Source organism: Chenopodium album, chromosome 1 (assembly GCF_948465745.1).
Source record: "Chenopodium album chromosome 1, dcCheAlbu1.1, whole genome shotgun sequence".
NCBI classification, from domain to species: domain Eukaryota; kingdom Viridiplantae; phylum Streptophyta; class Magnoliopsida; order Caryophyllales; family Amaranthaceae; genus Chenopodium; species Chenopodium album.
The window spans coordinates 87,231,606-87,247,064 of record NC_137834.1 but is presented as its reverse complement, the minus strand read 5'-3'; the positions used below and the strand labels follow the sequence as shown (position 1 = coordinate 87,247,064).

General features: G+C 34.2%; 1 protein-coding gene across 2 annotated transcripts; it reads left to right on the top strand.

Annotated features, from left to right (window-relative positions):
- The first annotated feature begins 4,924 nt into the window (after positions 1-4,924).
- LOC145560800 (uncharacterized) lies at positions 4,925-14,715 on the top strand. Of its 2 annotated transcripts, none has more exons than XM_081621810.1 (8): positions 4,925-5,239; positions 6,818-6,983; positions 7,653-7,900; positions 8,466-8,588; positions 8,691-8,841; positions 12,695-12,822; positions 13,248-13,283; positions 13,697-14,715. In XM_081621810.1, exons 2-8 carry the CDS (start codon positions 6,908-6,910, stop codon positions 14,513-14,515), a joined length of 1,581 nt encoding a protein of 526 aa, XP_081477936.1. In that variant the 5' UTR covers positions 4,925-5,239; positions 6,818-6,907; the 3' UTR covers positions 14,516-14,715. The 2 variants fall into 2 exon arrangements, with proteins under 2 accessions (XP_081477936.1, XP_081477935.1); XM_081621809.1 differs by having other exon boundaries at positions 4,926-5,239; positions 8,685-8,841.
- The last annotated feature ends 744 nt before the right edge of the window (positions 14,716-15,459 follow it).

Below are 15,459 nucleotides of genomic sequence, written 5' to 3'. Positions count from 1 at the left end.
CGTGTTGGATTGCATGACGAGAAACTCGGGGCTGAAGTTTTGACATTTTTGCACCTTATATTATTATGTGATTATGGGATTATTATGTGAATTTAAAGCATGTCGGTGTATTATTAATTTTATTTTATCATACAGTATAATAAATAAAGTGTTATTTGATGTGTACTTTCTTTGATGGATGGATTGCATTTAATGTTGATTTGAATTTTGTTTTGCTTTTATGATTACGTGGTACGATGCATTTAAAGTTAAATAAAGCTAGAGTTTTGGCAATGTGATATGTTTTTGGTTAGAATGGTTGTGTTGGATTGGATGTGTTTGGCTTAAAAGTACTCTTGTCGCCCTTGAATTAGATGTCTACTTTTAAGAATACACGGGAATTAAAAAATTTAGAGATTCCTATGATTGGAAAGTATAAATTACATGAGGGGTAAGAGAGATAGAGAGAAAAGAAAAGTACTCGTTGGTAATTATTGAATGGATAAAAAGAGAAAATGTTGGAAAATGATATCAAAAGTACGAAATAAATAAAAGAAAATTAATGACAACTCATCAAAAAGAGGGAATATTGTCAAAATGTACATTCTAAAAATCGAAATAGACATCTAATTTTGAAAGTTTGAAACCCCAAAAAGAAAAGTAGGCATCTGAGTAAGGGACGAAATGAGTATCTTCGTCTTAACTTCTTGTTACTACCAAAGTAAGAATATACTTGTATATGAGTTCGGAAAATATTAGTTCAAAACTTCTCTAAAGATATCAGTTAATAAATGAAACATATCAGCCAAGTCTGCCACACCATAATTATGCGTACGGTAGGCCTCACCCAATACCTTCTCTGAAGATAATTGATAACTTTTAAAGGATAAAACAAGGGGTGTTAACATAAATGGACAAACATATCCTTGTGTGTATTCCATAATTTTCTTCCCTCTAACTCAATCTAACATCCTTAACCTCCCTACAAACCACCACCGACCACTACCAACCGAGGGCAAGGTTATTGGACTCATCATTGTAGTTAAAAGTCCTTTTTTTTTAAGAAAAAAAATGGGTGGAGGCAAAACGCCTACTTTTTTCAAAATTTTAGGAGAGAAACGCTTAGAATTTTTGGAAATTCCATTGGTGATTAAAAAATTCTAAGCGTTTCCCCCTTATAATTTACAGTTTTTTTGTTTTTATCATAACTTGGTTAAAAAAACAAATAAAATATCATTGGAAAGTATATGTTAGGGCTGAGCGAAACTACCTGAAAAACCAAAAACCCCGATTCGTAACCATTCCGAAAATTATGGTACCCGATCTGATAACCATAATGTTTGGGTTACCCGTTCTGATAATTTGTTATCGGGTATGGTTATTGGGTATCATTTTAAAATTAATGGTTACCCAATCTGATCAAATTTTTTTTTTCCTGCTTAAATCTATTTTTCTAAAATATAAACTCTTACTTTACTTCATTATTACTTTAATTATAATATCAATGATTAGTAATATTATTAATAAGTTGGTCAAGATCATGTGGTATATATTGTTGTTAATTAGTGTAAATGATATCATAATAACTACGGAGTACATTATTATGTTTAATTATCATTGTTGGGTACACGATAACCGATTCGAAAATTCAGATACTCGAAATCCGGGTACCCGAACTTATCGATTCGGTTAATAGATATCACTTTTACTAGTGATATTGTTATCGGTTACCCGAACCGTTAATATTAACGGTACGGGTACCCGTCTCATGCTCACCCCTTAGTGTATATACACGATTGCTATATGATACTTTTGACTACTTTATAAGTTTTATATGTTATATGTTATTTATTTTGGACCTACAAAAACGGGTTTGGTTATATCGATATTTTTTTCCCTCAATACAGTGCATATGCAGGGGCATATGCCGACATCCTCAACTCCATCTAGCATTTTCATTCTTATCCCACAATGGATCCAAATCAAAAATCATTCATGTTGCACCCTGCACCTGAATATCCACACCCATCCACCTCCCCCGTCCTAGACCCCCCTTATATTAAAGATGGTTCTAGGTCGTGTCGGGTCGTGTCTTGTGGCTTTCGGGTTGGTTAGGCCTGGTGCATGGCTCGACCTACGAGTTTCGTGTTGTGCCCTGCGGGCCAAAGTTTACAAAAGGTTGGCCCGTGCACGACCCACACCCACGTGCCATTGTGCCAAGCCGTGCCGGAGTTGCGTGCCTAATAAAATTGCATTGATTTTAGCATGCTTTTGTCGTGTGATTGGTTGTCGTACATCTGTCAAAAATAAATTCCTAACAAAAACAACTAACAATGTAGTAGGGTTGAATCCACGGAGAGATATCTATTCAATTTAACCTCTACGAAATTGGAGAAACTAAACTATGTCACGAGTTAGGTTGAATAGTAGTCTAAACTAATATAGGAATAAAACAATTAATAAAAAGACCTAGGGTTATGGTTCACCATGTTTATAGTTTTAAATCTATCAAATATCAATAACAATTCAATCAATCAATTATCTAGAGCAATTACTAAGCCTACGACTGGGTCTTTACGCTCTCAATTCAGCATATGTAGTTCGGCCGCTAACATGATCATAATTGCTAATTGTAGGTAAGCCTCTAAAAGTAAGATCTTACGACTTCAAACTCTTATTAACAATAATTAATCAAACAATTGATCAGATTGCAAGATTAACAATAAAACACTATCAATTAGAGAAATTAATAATCAAAATATCAATAATATAGATGAAAATTCATAATATAAATATGGATTCCCAAACCCTAGAAATAAACTACTTTAGCATGAAATAAATAATTAAAACTAAATCTAAAGAATAAAACATAATTAAAAGCAATAAATAGAAATAAAATTACCTCAATGAATTAAAATAATAAACCCAAGAATCGTCCATGGAAGAATCCATGGAGATGCCATGAGAAAATAGGGTTAGAGAGAAAACTAAAAAGAACGTAAAATAAAAAAGATATAAAAAGACATAAGGGCAAAATAATATCCCTTGATGAGTATTTATATTATCCTAAAACTAATTTATAAAATAATTAAAGAAAATAAATAAGAAAATAATATACTTCGTACATAAGTTTTAATTCTATTGGACGATAGAAGGTGACGTGGCATGAATAAGATCGACGAAATCGAGGGACGAGTGAAGGATGTGTAACGACGAAGCCTGTGTCTGCTTTGGCTGCTCTACAAAACTTGCGGGTGCAGGTCAGCCGCTGACCAGCAGTAGCTACGGCTTGCTCGAGTAGGCGCAGGATATGGTCGCAGGCTACATGCTTGGATTAAAATGGCCATAACTTATGTTTTAGGAAGCTTCTTGGGGTGTGTGACCTATCATTGGAAATCTCTTCAAGTCTAATTTCCAACGCAATTTGAGTCGCATCAATCCAATATGTAGAACTCATGTTATGATAAAAAAAAGTGAGCAAAGGTTGTTTTGACACTTCGTAAAATATCGTTTAACTTCATTTCCAACTCAAATTCATTTCCGAAAAGTGCATAACGATTGTTGTGGATGCTATATTCATTACTTATGCATATAAATCTCAAATTAAGCTTCCACAAACATATATCCTTCATTGAGTAACCTCGATTCATCGACTTTTCATCCTTTCATTGTCCGATTCTCCCAAAACCACTCTAAAAGCGTCCAAATAGTTATAGAAACTACCTGAAACATTAAGAAAGCACAAACGAAGCGTAATAAAGCACAAAATGGACAACTTATGCAATTCCGACCTAAAAAGCGATAAAAGACTTAAAAAGCTACTATTTAAACTGTACTATCATAAATGTGCCAATAAAACCGATATATATGTGATTCATCGTGCCGGGCTCGATCGTACGGTGCCTTATCGTGCTTCTCCCAAATAAAGGCGGCCCAGGCTCGACCCACACGCACAGTATCGTGCCGTTATTTTTTCGTGCTGGGCTTTGAGCCGGCCCGACCCAATGCCATCTTTACCTAATTATAAGAAGGGGGAAAATTAGCCCAATAAAATGGCAATAATGAATTACTAAATACATACTGAAATAAATTACAAAAAAGTAATCATTTAATACACAATCTATTTTTGTTTGACAAAATGATAGCATATACGCATTGCGTTTTTTTTCTCTTTAACATCGAGTGATACTTCCTCTATTTTTTTTACCTAACCAGATTCTTTTATCATGTTTGCCAATGCAAAATTTAACGATCAATAACTTTAATTCTCTATAAGTAAAATTATAAAAGATATATATAATCATGATATAACTTATCGACACGGATTCAAAAAAATTCCACATAAATATGTTTTTCTTTATATATTATTCACAAAAGATAGTTAAAGAATGGACAGTGAATAGTGTAAAAGTCAAAGCGGGTCGAGTAAAAAAAAACAAAGGAAGTATCATATTAGCAACAAGTGTTTGACTCTGATATCAAGTCTTCAGACCTTGAAGAATTTGCATACTTGATGTAATTTTTAAAAATATATGGATAATGGGTGTAGGTATGTGACGGGTATGAGGCAGGGCGAGGTGGTTATGGTTTTCATCCCCGTCCCATCCTCCCCATATGGTAATAAAATCTTGGACTCCCCATATGAGATTATTCTTAACAAGTTGAAAAGTGAGATAAAATTACGGGAGCAATCGACCGAAGTAGGTAACTAAACATGTTGTTTTGTGCCATTTTCTAGATAGTAAAATTTTATAAAAAAATTTATAATAGTAGGCTACACACGCTACATTATTTATCGCAAAAAAAAAAAAAAAAAAAAAAAGTCTATAAGCTTCCGAGTTCAGACATTAGCAAAGACAAAGAATTTTAGACTCAAAATAAGATGACGAAATCTCTCTCCAAAACAAATTGAAAAATCAAAGAAAAAACACCCTAAAAAAAAAAAAACCCACAGGAAACAGGGGTAAATCTGGCAAAAACAAATTCTCAACTCACGCACCCTTGCAATTGTATTGTTGCCCTCTTCTTCTTCAAACCCAAATTATTTGTTCGTCCCCTTTTCTTCTTCTTTCTCTCTCTTCCCCTGCATCCAAATTTACTGCACTTCACCCTAACCTGCTATTTTTATTTTCAATTTCTTCCATCCAAATCGAATTAAAAGGATGATTTTTCCTTTTAATTCACGTAATTATACCTAATTTATCCAATTTTGTCCTCTTCAATTTAGTTTAATTTCTGGGCTTTGGTTGTATTTTTCCTGGTGAGTTGTTTTCTTTATCCCCTGCTTCTACATTTTTGTTTCGTCTTCATATCTTTATTTTAATTGAAATTTGATTTCTTTCTCGTTTTTTTACCTCATTGTTTGAATTTTAATGGGGTTTATCTATTCAGTTTAATTTTCTAACTCTTGTAAGTTATTTTTCCATTCGAGTTTTAGGGTTTTCTTGCTAAAGTTTGCCTCTTTTGTCTGTTTTCATTCTTTATTACTCTGTGTGAATTGTTTTGTCTGGTGCCTCATTAATCAAGAACGAATGGAATTTTTATTTTTAATTTTTTTCCTATAACTTTTAAATTCAAGTTGGATAATTAATGAGTGGATGTAAAAAAATGAAAAATTGTTATTAAATCATTGAGATTATCTCGTGACAATTTTTTTTGTAATTTATTTTGTGGGTGTTTGATAAGAGATTCAGAAACCTACATATATGAGAAAGTAAGTTGAACTGCTGAAAGGGTTGGCAGTTTTAACTTTTGGGTTGCCTTAAACAATTTAGGAATTTTCTTCTTTTACATTGGTTCTGTACTAGCTAGAATTTTAAATTGTTAGTCAAATAATAATTAATGATTCCATCCTGTTCCTGATCAACAGTTTAATTTCTTACTGTTAGCTAAGTCTTGGTTTGGATTCAATTTGATATTCGTATTGTAATGATTTTCAAATTTCGCGAGTGTAGTGGTTATCCACCATTGACACTTAGGAGTCGTGTTCAGAATCAAGTAAAATGTTTATTATGAATGAATTAGGTTTCACTGTTAATACTTGGCTATTGAATTGTGTTCATACATTGTAAATTCAGCCACTTGGTATGAAGTAGTCACATTGAACTTTACATATGTTAAGTTGTTTAAGTGGCCTTTACCGTTTAGAACTCTTTGTTCCTTGAGAAGTAATGTTGTGGGCCTACTTTGCCTATACCTTTTTTTTTTGCTTGTGAAATCTGGAATGGATCATTCACTCATTTAAGTCAAGTATCGGTTACTAGTTACTACAAGTACTATGCTTGAGATTGGAAACTTCTGTTCACATTGATGGAATGTGATTATAACTCAACAGTTGGTGGAATGTGATTCCACTATGTGTGATTCCGTTGTGTATAAAATATCAAAAGGGAGATTAAATGGAAAGTAGCAATTACGTTGTATCAAAAGTTGTGGACTTTGGCTGTAACATGTCTTTGAAAGTATGGTATGCTACTATATAAAGTTGCCTGTATAAGATACTCTGAAGATGAGTAAACTTGTACTGTTCAATATGGCTAGTTATTTTTTTAATTGTGCTGAATATTATGTTGAAAATATGGATTGAATTTCTATTAGGATTGAAACAAAATCAATTAATGTGAGATTACATGAAGGGGACGTGGGACCATGTTCCTAAAAGACAGATTTATAAGAAATTAAAAAGCTTGAATACTTTAATAATGCTGTAAGAAAGTTTTTCTGGATGTTGGCAGTGCTTCTTATGAACATTTTACATGTACTTGTTGTGAGTTTGTGATTAACTCTAACTCATTGTTTATTTTTATTTATATTTTTTTTTTTTTGTTTTATGTTGAAGGTTTTCTCGATTAAAGGTCCACCAGGAAGGGCAGGAACTGACCAGCCTTTTGTGTAGTCGTGGTGGACTTGCTCAATAAAGAGAGAGAAAATGGGCAGCACATTCAACCCTCAGATTTTAGTAGAGAAATTGACAAAGCTCAATAATTCTCAACAGAGCATAGAGAGTATCCTATTTGCCTTTAATTATTAATTTATATGCTGTTCTCCATCTCTTCCTTGTGTGTGTGTGTTTAGCTGTTTACCTTAAAGCTGTCTAATAATTTTTTTTTGTTTGTTTACTCAATCTTCTATCCTAAATTTCAGTTTACTACAAGCTCAATTTAATCCATATTCAGTATATGTTGGGTTTTGTTATTTAAAGATCTGTTTATGGAAAGTATGTAGAATAATGTTATATCATCATGGGGATAATGTTATGGATTCCTATCGTTTCATTTTCTTAAATAATCATTGTGGACTCATATCTAGTCATTCATATATTTGGATTTGTTTACTTTACTCAACTTTTGCTGTGAAGTGTTGTCTACTAGTATATTCTACAACCAGTGTCATTTCAGTGTACTGTACATTCCAGTATTCTACACTGTCAACTGTCAAGTTTTGTTTATCTGTTTTATTTCTGTTACTCAGTGTAAAGATTGTGAGAGATGTAAGTGAATCCGATCGTACTCCTTTAATTGTATCTGTTGCTCAAGGCCACATTTCCCCCCCTTTTTCTTTTAATTTGTTTAACAAATCAATCATCAATTAATTGTATGGCATATTGCCATGTTATGTTGGCCACTGTTTTCAGTTTCTTCCACTTGTCAATTGTTACCCTTGACATCATATAGCTCTATCTCATTGGTGTATTTTTCACATGAATAAAGCAAAATTAGTGGTTGAAACCTGGGACCGACAATTTCATAGCTCTCCACGTGAGCAAAGGTTGGCCTTTTTGTATCTTGCGAATGATATCTTGCAGAATAGTCGGAGAAAGGGTGCTGAGTTCGTTGCTGAATTTTGGAGAGTCCTTCCTGAAGCACTTCGTGATGTTATACGCAATGGAGATGAGTTTGCAAAAAATGCAGCTCGTAGACTGGTGAGTCTTTTTTGTATTACGTGGCAGCTACTATCTAACGTTTGGTCTCCTCAGTAATTTCTGTTATCAATTTACTACTTGGCCCCATCTATCACTGTTCTTTAGATGCATATTTACATCGCATATGTTTTTGAAGCATGGAAATGCTCAATGGCATTTTTGGTGCATATTGAAATTCTAGATAGGTGCTTTGAGGGCCAGAAACTGAAAGAATTAGAGAAGTAATAGGAAGAAGCATCAAGTTTGTATCTGATATTTTTTAAAAATAACTATTTGCTGAACCCTACCAAATAGAATTTAACTATCGTGGATAGAGAGTTGGATTGATATCTGGTGTTGTGAGAATGATGCATCAAATAAAAGTCGAGCACCTATAGCATGTCATATTATGTATGCTGAATTCCTTCAAGTTAGAACTACATTGTGTGCATGCAAATGCACGGGTTACGTATATTTTTTGAAATAGAAATATTATTTTCTTTGATTCTATGCCATGACATTTAAACATGTGTTTATTCAAGTAATTTAATGAACCCTTTTGATCTGGCTTCTATTATCTTTACAGATTAGTATATGGGATGAAAGGAAAGTGTTCGGCTCAAGAGGGCACATCTTGAAGGAAGAGTTTATGGGCAGGCAACCAGAAAACAATGTTAATAAAAGTGGGAAGCAACTCAGCTTCAAATTTGTAAGGAGTCTTACTAGCTGATTAGTTGATCTGTTTTGTTTCTGCTGCATGATAACTTGATTACTAACACAAGTTTCACCACTTGATTGTGGACAGAGACAGTCTATTGGAAACATGTTAGATAAAATAGTTTCAGATTTTGAAACGATTTATGGGGGTCAATTGGATGAAGATGCCTTACTGAGTAGATGTACAAATACCATTAGCTGTTTGGAGAAACTTATAAAGGATATTGGCAGCGGGATTAAATCAGGTAAATTTCTTAGTTCTTTTTGGAATGTCCTCATCAAATTTCAATTTCATTATGATTCATCCTCCGAATGTAATGTGTTGGTAGATTCAATTTTGTGGATTTTTTAGGTTCAATCTTCTTTTGTATAGTGTGATGTCATATGACTTTTCTTGAATTGATTATACTATTTTAAAAAAGAGTAGATGGCTAGTATTGAAATATTGGAGCATTATATTTCATTTACGTATACAATGTAGTCAATGATGCTGTTAAGGATGTTGATTGAACTTTACCCCACACGTGAGTGTGCAGCTAGCCTGTTCCCTTGACCACCTGAAACCTGTAGTGAATAACAATTGTTTGGCTATTATTTCTTGGACCTTACTTTTGTTTATCAAATGTGTTATGTTGTTTTGTTATCGTTTATGTAAATATTCTAGGACTACGGTTGATATGATTCTAGATTCAAAAGTATGAATCTTGACCCAAAAATTAAAATTAAGTAGAAGACGATATGTTTAATCACTCCTGAAAGAATGAATTGGTTTTTGAATCCCTTCGAAAACTCTTGAATAAGGTCAGTTAATAATACTAATCATAAAAGGTTTGTGTGTCACTCTTCAAACACTTAAAAATCCCAAAAATTAATTTACTACGTTTCTTTTATATTGGGTTATTAAACTAACATAAACATTCTATTTTAAAAAAAATAACGTTAATAAATATAAAACCCTAACATAACTCCAAATATGCATGTAAGCCTATATAATTACAATAATGAGCCCACAATATAAGTATATAACAACACTAATTGACGTGTAAAATATATCAGAAGTACTTTATACCCCATTAATTATTTTTTGTCCACACCAAGGGTAGTGCTCTAGTTACTTTAAATTTACTTATCTTATATGGCAGTATGGGTAGCCTTGTGCTTATCTTATATGAACTGATTAACCCTTATTTGTTATCTTATTTTATTTGAGCTAACTATATGGTTAGTCCTTGCCAAAACTTCGCAACCCTTATCTTATTTTATCTAAACATATGAACTCTTATCTTTTCTCATTTTTTTGAACTTATTAGCCCTTATATTAATTTAGGGGGCATTTGGCTCACATAGCGGTGTGGGTTTGGAAACAAGAATGAAGCTAAAGGTAGTATCGGGTTGAAACTTGATTCTTAAGGCTAAAAAAACCAAAAACAGGAAACAAGAAAAAGGTGTTTCTACTTTTCTGTTGTCAGTTTTTAAAATTATTATGATTTTAATAAGTTTGACTAATTTTTATTCATTATGATCATTATTTATCATATGATTTTAAAAAACAAAAAACACAAAACCACAGTGATGCCAAACGAACCCTTAATATTTTGTGTTTAGTTTTTGTTTGGGAATGGATATCTTCTTTTTTATTTGATGCCTTCCCCCCGGGTTTGAGGTATGAGTTTAGAAATTAGATTTATCTTAAACAAACATCAAGGGTTTTACTCATTCCAACCTTATACCTAAAACCTATGAACCAAACACCCCTTTTTTGAACTTATTAGCCCTTGTATAACCTAAGTTAAGAACCGAGCATTGTGTGTGGAGTTTGTTGGAATAAGCGGTGGTCTTATGTAGGAAGATGTGAAGTGATTTGTTTCCTTCCCTGGTTATTTGATGATGGAGTGCTTAATAGTCCAGGAGATTGGTGTTAATGTTGGAATCGTGGTGGAATACATGTGTAAACCGTAAATGTTTGGTTTTACAATGCTTTCCTGCAAGTACAAGGCATGCCTAGTGAAACCTTAGCTCCTTGCTTTAGCAGTGTTTTCTTTCAATTATACATGAAATTTTGTGCAATAGCACTAAGAGATTTTAAATGTACTTCTCTTCTTACCTTGTTGGGGTTTTATGGTCTATAGTATTTTCGTATCTTTGACAACGAGATGTTTTTTGAAACTTGCTTTACTTTCATCTGAAGTCATAATAGTTTTTCTCTGTTGCAAAGTATTGGTAATATTCAATTCGATTCTTTTGAAGGACTTCCTTAGGGGAGCTGGATTCGTGTATAGGACACTTATGTGACAATTACAGAGTACTAAACAATAATAGTAGCTCCAAGCCTCCAAGTGAATTAAATTTTCCAATTTTATTCATTTTAACACTTATGATACAATTAGTTAATGTTGGTTAATCATTTTGAAAATCATGTTACATACCAGTACAACCATTCATATATGCTTATCAAATTACTTGTAATCTGAGCACTGTGTCTTATGGGATTAAGGCTTTGATTGATTGATTGAGAGCACTATGTCATTGCAATCAATATCAACAACTGGAGGTGGAATTTCACAATAACCAAGTAACAAACCACCTCCACTATCCAACACATAGTTGAAATACAAATACCATTCCACCCGCAATCATATCTAGTAGTGGCGATGATTTTGCCAACATATATTTCTTCATAGATGCAATTATGGGCATGTTAGTAGTGAACATTGGGATATTTTGGGGGTTTTAGGTTTTAGGTTTTTCGTTTTTTTTTTTTTTTTTTTTTTTTTTTAATTTTTATTTCAAAATTTTCAAAACAAGGAGATTTTTGTAGGACCTACTACCATCGAGTCAGCTGATCACAATTTTTGGCCTCACGATTGTTGAAATTAGTAGAGAATAGGGATGGTAGGAATTTGGTTGTTGTGGGCCATGTGAGGTCTGCAGTTTAATCAAAGCCAGGAAACTTCACAAAGTTAGGATAGCAAGGGTTATGGAGATTTAGCTATTAGGGTAGATCGATCGGGATTTTGAGGATTAGGGAGAATGGAGAAGCAAAAGATGATAGAGAAGAGAGATAATAAGAAGTTATTTGGGTAATATTAATATTGCAAAAGATGTGAAAAAACCTAGCAGCTGATTCTTCAGTCAGGATCGAGAAGCAAAAGATGATAGAGAACAGAAATAATTTTTTGAAGTGTGCATAGGATTTGTTTTTACAGTAAGTACTTACTAGGAGAGACACGCACATTGCATGTGCAATATAAGAAATCTAATAGTAGGATATATCTAAGGGGTTAGGTCTTTTATGAATAGAATGTACCATTTATGCATCAGTTTGTTATTTTGGAACTTGTTCCAGCAAAATTATTTGTTTGGATTCTTGTCAGTTAGTGTTCACAGGGACTCGTTTAGTCGTTCCTACACAATATTTTTTTATCCAAAATCCCATTTCACTTGCTCGTCTTGGTGCTAGTTTCTGCCAAAATTCCTGGCATGATTCTTGGCAATTGAGACTTGCACGTGAGTCGGAGAACATATAGCCTGTTAATGTTTAAGGGTCTCAGTCGGTCGTTCCTACACATTGTTTGATTCAAAACCCAAATTTTATGCGTTTCAGACGTGTCTTGTCTTTCAACCTAGTCTTGCGACGGTACTTCTTTGTTAAACCTTCTCGGCTAGTCCTATATGGCATATGGATGGGACCAACATTTGGTTTTTTAAATGCTGAGTACCTGAGTGTCATCATGTATCGTTACTTGTGTCAGTCGAGCACTCGGGTGTCATTATGATTGTAACTTGTGTCAGTTGAGCACTCGAGTGTCATCATGTATCGTTAATCGACTGTGGAAAAATAAGAGAATTGGAAACAAATTTTTTGCCATAATCTTGTGTAGTATTTTATCCAAAGAAACAAAACTATACGGAGCTGTATTTTCATGAAGAGCATTTTGTTAAACCTGCTTTTTGAGAGAATGAAACATGACGCATAGCGTATCAGCATATGCCTTCCTCTTTATTACAAAAGTTTTCCTCTGTTTTTGGATGATGATTTGTATGCATGTCTGTTGTTGGTTTTGAGCTATATTTTCTTTTAAACACCTTGTTAAACAGGTAAATTCAGCGGAGCTGAATTGCAAGGACAGCATGTTGCGTTGAGGGAATGCATTGAGCAGCTGACAACACTTGAAGCTTCAAGGGCAAGTCTTGTATCGCATTTGAAAGATGCTCTTCAAGAGCAGGTAAATTATTTAGAGTATGCTTTAATTGTGATTTTCTATTGCTGCATTTTTATTTTTAAGTTTATAATTGAAGACGTAACTTAGTGTGATTGTAATAAAATTATAAAACTGCCTCTAGTTACTTAAAATGACCCAAATTCTAAGTGGCTGTTTAGCTAAGGCAAAATGGCTATTTTATTTTTTACGGTGGCTAGAAGAAAAACTCTTAAACATGTATTTTGTAAGGCGGTTTCTTGAACTTTAGTTTTGTAAGTGGTTTCTCAAAGAAAATAACATATTCAACAGACCTTTTTTTTTTTTTTCCCTAATTTTATTCTCAATCTGCACTGTGGTGGTTGGAGGGGGTTGTGTTTGTGGCTATACAAGTTTTGTGGATATTTTTACACTCTGTAACCGCACTGAGTGATGTTTTGACTTGTTTGCAGGAAATAAAACTGGATCAAGTGCGTAGTCAGCTCCAAGTAAGTTAAACTTCATCATATCCAATGTTCACTGATATAAGATGGTAAATTATGGTTCTAGCCAAATTCAATATCTTGATACTGCCATTTATTTTCTCTTACCACGTACTACTCACATGTAAAAAAAAGATAATTTTAAGCTTACGCATCCATCCCATAAGAAAATAGAGGGGGAAAACGCTTGTGTTCTTACTCACCTCTTGACTGCATATTATTTGTGCTGTTTCTTTGTCCCTGCAATTAGTGGCTATGTAGATGATTTTTCAAAAATTTAGGATGCTTACACTTACCAGAAATGTAGTACATTTTGAAACTACCTATTGGAATTTATTTCATTTTTCATTTAGTTTAGTTGAGGATATCATAATGTCTTTCTTCCTGTGCTGACTATTCCGCACTTCTGGCATCTCTAGGCTGCTCAATTGCAATCGGATCAAGCCGTTATTGTTTGTCGACAGTTTGTGAGCTCTGACAGCAACATGACAATGGAGGAACAGGGTATGAAAGATGTTCATGCTTCCTCTGCACCACCTGGTTTTACTTCTGGGGACAGGCAACCAAATCCTGTTGTATACACCAGACAAGTCCCTTTGCCTGATAAGTCTGTTACGTCTGCTGAGGACGACTCTCGTAAATCTGCAGCTGCCGCAGTGGCAGCTAAGCTTACTGCTTCTACTGCTTCAGCTGAGATGCTCAGTCACGTCCTTACTTCTTTGGTGTCAGGTGTTGCTTTCGGCAACACCACAGATTCCTCTAGTGATCCCCAACATTCTGATAAGAGACCCAAACTTGAGAATGAGGCAACTTATACACCAGCACCCCCGCCGATGCCACCCCCTCAAAATCAGCAACCACCGCCACCGTTGCCACCCTTCCCCCATCCTGAATCCCTGCAACAGAATCCACAGTCAACAGCTGGTGAGAAGCCGCCCCCACCATCCTCTTCCCCTCCACCTCTTCCCCCTTTGCCACCGATGCCATTATATCCAATGCAGCCTCAGTTTATTCAGACTGCTGGATCAATGTCTAATGTGGCTTACAGCTACGGGGCAACCCCGCAGCCACCCCCTATGTCTGGATACCCTTCTGTTGGGGCCACGGTCACAGGTATGTCTCCTTATGCAGCTCCTCAGGGTAACTCGTATCAGCCTTATCCAGGATCTGAAAGCGGGTTCTATAGTCCTTCGTCATCTGTGCCTATGGCCCCAATTTCACGTCAACAGACTTTGTAGTTTCATAAATTGAGCTGGTTGAATGTAGGGTGGTGGAAGATTTGAATAGATTTGTTCCTTTGTAGAAACCTTTTGTGCGATTTGTATCATTTGAGGTTATACACTGCATAGTTAGAATTTGCACATATCAGCGCCCTAAACTATTTGTAACTTGTAGGCTTTTACAAATTAAAATTACTGATTTGGAGAGTTTCACATTATGATTTGGTTGTATGTTCTCATTTGGTTATTTTACCATCATTGATATGTAGTAACTAGTAAGGTTAACTAACAGTCATTTCTTCTTGAAACAAAGGATTTATGGCCCATTTGATTGCTGGTTTTAAACGATTAGAAATCTACAAGTAATTTTTTGCAAGGAAAGTTGTCATTGTCCATCTTTAAAAATATCTTTTTCTACCAAGAACACATAACAATATAACATTTTGTGTTTCCCTGTGCATTGACGTGTTGGCCAATTAGCTAGATGGTTTTTTTTTTTTTTAAAAAAAAACATAAATTTGTGCTAAATGGGTAAAAAAAAAAAAAAAAAAAAAAAACCGGGAAATTGGTGGGTATAATAAAAAATAATAAAAAAAAGTACTCCAGACGGGCTGACGTTTAGGGTCGTTCTTTTCAGCTTATTTTTAGTTCAGTTCAGTTTATAATTTCTTCTCTCATAAGATATTCAATTTAGTTTAGTTCAGTCCCACTTAGTTCAGTTCAGTTTCTAATTTCCTTCTCTCATAAAATATTTAATTTAGTTCAGTTCAATTCAGTAAATCAGTATAGGCCCTTAGACCTAGATTTGGCATTTGAGTCGGAGTTCAACCATATACTAATATTCATTAATCAGGCGGAGCCACCCTTATTATAATGCCAAAATGCCATACATGATGCATCAGGTTCATAACTTGATTGTTCAGAGTTAGTAGTATGGAGCACATTTATGTTGTTCTTTTATG